Raw genomic sequence first — 4,936 nt, forward strand, 5'->3', positions numbered from 1 at the left:
CCTAGGCTCTGTAAACAGGTTTCTAGGTAAGGTGGGCCCCCTTTGTTTACATGCCAGTTCACAGAGCCTAGGCTGTGTATTAACACTGGGTTTAGCAGCACGTGTAAATTTGTGTCTCTGAGGATTAAAACCCACGAGCGCCAGCTGGGCTTTGTTTACTACTGCAGCTGTTGTTCCATCAGATTATGACGTAATCTCTACGCAAGTTTGAGTAAGGAATTGTAGTCCACCTATCTGTCTGTCTGTCTGTCTGTCTGTCTGTCTGTCTGTCTGTCTGTCTGTCTATCTATCCCTCCCTCCCTCCCTCCCTCCATCCATCCCTCCCTCCCTCCCTCTCTCTCTCTCTCCCTCCCTCCCTCCCTCCATCCATCCAAGCCCGTATGTATGATCTACATTAATTGATTCTCTCTCTCTCTCTCTGTGTGTTTTCTATTTCAGATAATGAAGTGAACATCCAGGACGTCCTACCATCTCTCCCCCTCTCTCTGATGCTTGTCCCGGGCCGTGGCGCCATGTCCGAGGGCCCACCCGCCCCACACTGCACCTTCTGCTGCTGCACAAACACCAACAAAATACTCATGCTCACGTTCATGGTGCTGTTAATCGTCGCCATTTTGGCTGGGAATTTAGTCACCCTGGCTGTGATCCTCGGCACTAAACATTTCCACACTCCCCAGGGGTACTTGAAGGCCTCGCTGGCAGTCGCCGATTTGGCCGTGGGGATTTTCGTGGTGCCTCTCTCTGTCTACGCCGAAATCTACCTCCTGGCTACGGACTCTGCGCCAGAGTGGACTTCGTATAACTCTCAATCGGTCAGTTTCCACCCGTGTAACCTGATCGGACCCATTTTCGCGGGCTGTACGTTGGTCTCGATAACCACCATTTTCCTGCTGACGATCGAGCGGTCCATAGCCGTGCTGAGACCTTTACACAAGGACTCTGTGATCACGCGGAAGAGGACGACCATTCTCATCGCGTTGTCGTGGGTGGGGAGTTTTTTCTTGGCCGTCTCGCCGATGGTTTTCAGCAGCGAGATCGCGCTGGAGTACAATTCCTGCAGTCGCATGTGTAACTACGCTCTCGGGACCATCGGCGAATTCCCGAGCCAGGCGTGGAACATCTTGCTCCTGTTCCCCGCCTTCGACTTCACGCTCCTGGGAGGCACCGTGGTCATTAACTTGATTTCCCTCTCAAGCATTCGGCAGCACTCGAAACGAAGGCGCGATCTGGCCGAAACAGACCACTACCATTGCCAAAGCCAGACCAATAAACCGACTTTCTCTGACATCAAAGCGGCCAAGACGATCGGGACGTTGACGGTGGCATTTACGGCTTCGTTCACCCCGATAGCGGTGTTCGTGGTGGGGAATGTTCTGGGGAATATTTGGTGCAATTTTTCGTTTTTCGCGTTCTGGATTCTGGCTTCTAACAGCTGCTGGAATGTGATAATCTACAGCGTGAGGGATCAGAAATTCAGGCTCCGCGCTCACAAGCTCCTCGTGCCCTTCCGGAGAAATGACTCGACTAAAACCGGATGAAAAAAACCCAATTCAGGGACTAAATAAGGTTGATATATAGTAGCCCTGGTCCATATCACTATCACTACCAGACCATCGTGCTTCATTTCATTTGTACAGAAGGTCTGGAATCGCTCAATTTACAAACGTTACCTCACTTGAAGGCGGGCGTCTGTTGAAGTTTAAAAACTATTGTTGGATCTGCCCAGTGCCACTCTGGATCTGCCAACCAATCGCATAATGTTTGGTCGTGACGTTATGTCACGCGGCGGCTACTGAGCCACTCCCTCTGTTCGCTGATTGGACCGGCAGAAATCTGGCTGAGAAAAACCTGCGAATATACCGCAGACCCAGACTGACTACTGAAGGGAAATGAAAACTGCAAGACTTCCTCTTTAAGGCGCTTTAATCATTAACATGGTATAACCTGGTCTAGTAGAGGGAGCAAACAAATTAACATTTGTTAATGTGTTAAACTGAATGTATGTTATATTGTCTTTTTGCTTGTTAGTTACATCTTTACGTTGCTTTTTTACATGCACTTAGATGTGTTTTCATTTTTGTAACATGACTTTGTAGTTTTATCTCTTTAATTTTATTTTTGTTTGTCTTTTTTTTTCTTTTTTCTTTTTTTTTTTACTTCATTTCTTTATTGTATTTTAATGTCAGGTGGACATCCTTCATAAGCCCTTCGGGGTTTCTTTTGTCCCACCCGTGCATTTATGTATGTCTATGCGCATCTTCTTGCCATTTTTTAATCTTGTTTATTTGCACAAATAAAACTAAACTAAACTAAACATTGATGGAATATGTACCAACAAAAGAAGAAAGCAGGGATTTTTACTTAAAGTAGCTGCGAGGAACTTTGAATTTTTTTCCTCCGATGATCATAAATTACATGTAACAGCAAACGAGACCATCAGTGTAAAGAATGCTATTTTTTATATGGTTTTTCTTAATGCCTTTGTCATGGGTATACGCTCACCCAGGAACAACAGCTGCCGTAGTAAAAAACACTACCGCTTTTGTCCAAAGGGAGGTGCAAGAATTAACAAAGTGAAAGTTCCTCGGAGCACCTTTAATTGAAAACCAAAGATGTAATGCTTTACTCTATTGTACTTGCCTGTGATATAGTATTCCATTACAAGATGTTACCCATGATAGCATGTGAAAAGTTACCAAAACAAAAGAGATACCATGGTTGCCTTCCGAATCTCATACTTTCTACTATATAGTATGTAGAAAAAAGATTTAGGATGTCCCGATTCTTGTGGCCAGATTTAGGATGGTTAGAAGTACCCGGATGTCCTACTTCATGCGGCCAAGATTGTTAGTGTTGAAAACTGCATCGTATTTGGGCGATTCTGACCCACAATCCGGTGCGCACGTGAAGTGACGTCACATCGACGAAGCCTCCATATGAAAACAAACGGGGATGCGACGGGTATAAAAGCAAGAGGCAAGATCAAGGCGCAATGTTATGATGAAATAAGATAGTAAAGTATGTCCCAATAGTATGCCTACTGCATCCTAACTAGATTATTTTTATCGTCAGATGTAGTATGTAGAATAGAAAAAAGAAAGAGTATGCGATTCGGAACGCAACCCATATTCTTTTTCTTTCTTTTTTGCCATCTTAATGCTTTATTAGACAGTTTGGAGAGAGACAGAGGTGAAATGGGGCAGAGAGGGGAGTGACAAGCAGAGAACGACCCTAACTCCTTGCCGTTGACCATCATGTATTTGAAAAGCGCCTTTAGATGTTTGTCATCAAGTCTCTTTGGTCATCCCTCATCTTGTTTAGACAAAGCAAGTTTATTTCTATAGCGCGATTCAGACCCAAGGCCATTCAAAGTGCTTTACAGGGGGCATGAAATACATCAAGATTAAAATACATCAAGTATAGAGATAGACCATAGAAAAGAGAGTAAAAAAATTTATAGAAATAAAACATTTAAAGGGGCACTGTGTAATATGACATCATCAAGAAAGTTCTAGAAAGTTCTAGAATGCAACGCACCCTGGGTAACCCCACCCCTTTAGAATAATAACAGAAGCTACAGTGGCCTTCAAGGACAAAAACAATTCTAAATTTTAAACAATGCACCTGATGACATTCCAAAAACATGGATTCCTCCATACGACTTGCCTGCTCAATGTACAAAATGTAATATCAATATTTGTAATTCTCCGCTCAGGAGGATAATTCAGATTATTGGCAGAGGTGATTTTACACCAATGAGGACATATTTATGAATGAGGATATTGATTTTAGCTAATACATTACATAAAATGTTACACAGTGTTCCTTTAAATAATATAAAAAGTACAGGTTAAAAGGGAAAACAGAAAAGTCTTCAGATTTGATTTAAAAGAACTGAGAGTTGCAGCAGACCTCAAGTTTTTCTGGGAGTTTGTTCCAGATATGTGGTCCATAAAAACTGACAGCTGCTTCTCCTTGTTTAGTCCTAACTCTGGGGACTGTGTCATTTAACAGACGTATCTGCATGTTTACTGGATTGCTGTTGCTGTTGTGAAATACTATTTTTTTTTTTCTTCACATTCTTAAAGCCCTACTTCACCGGTGGAAATATGAAGGTGTATTGAACTCTGAGATCCTATGTAGTATAAATGTGCAAACAATTTTAGAAATCGGTTCATCCTAGCCTGAGAAAAAGGCAGAAAGAGTGTTTTATGGTCTCACTGTCTAACCCTACAGTTTAACTGGGTGTCACAACTGGGCAAATTATACTACATAGGATCTCAGAGTTCAATACACCTTCATATTCCCACCGGTGAAGTAGGCCTTTAAAGGTGTAGTCAGTGGTTCCTGAAAATACGGGATTGGGGCGACTGTGGCTCAGGTGGTAGAGCGGGTCGGCCGATGATCAAAGGGTTGGAGGTTCGATCCCCGCCCTGCCACCTGTGTCATAGTTGTTGTGTCCTTGGGCAAGACACTTCACCCACCTTGCATCGTGTGAATGTCGATAGTTAGCCTGCTATCGGTGTATGAATGTGTGTGTGTGAATGGTAACGTGTAAATGGGAACAGGTCTCCCCTTCCTTGGGATTTACCTGTATAAATAAAGGTTAAAAAAATAAAAATAAAAATAAATAACTTGTGTTGACAGAATCACTTCTTGGTCAAAATCAGTGAATATCTCCTCACAATGTGCTACCTGTCTGTAAAAACAAACAGCCTAGGCTCTGTAAACTGGTATGTAAACAAAGTGGGCACCATCCTAGAAAAACAACATGCCGTTTTGCAGATCCTAGGCTGTGTATCAACCCCAGTACACACACAAATACACATACACACAGATTCACACACACACTCACACTCACACTCTCACACACAAACACACACACAGACACACACAAACACACACACACACACACACAGACACAGACACAGACACA

General features: G+C 43.2%; 1 protein-coding gene across 1 annotated transcript; it reads left to right on the forward strand.

Annotated features, from left to right (window-relative positions):
- Positions 1 to 590: 590 nt before the first annotated feature.
- LOC307270137 (trace amine-associated receptor 6) lies at positions 591 to 1,538 on the forward strand (the record flags this gene model as incomplete). Its single annotated transcript, XM_080053302.1, has 1 exon — positions 591 to 1,538. The coding sequence occupies one exon, from the start codon at positions 591 to 593 to the stop codon at positions 1,536 to 1,538; it is 948 nt and encodes a 315-aa protein (XP_079909428.1).
- Between the last annotated feature and the right edge of the window lie 3,398 nt (positions 1,539 to 4,936).

The sequence above is a fragment of the Ammodytes marinus genome (genome assembly GCF_949987685.1).
Source record: "Ammodytes marinus genome assembly, chromosome: 25".
In the NCBI taxonomy this organism is placed as follows: domain Eukaryota; kingdom Metazoa; phylum Chordata; class Actinopteri; order Uranoscopiformes; family Ammodytidae; genus Ammodytes; species Ammodytes marinus.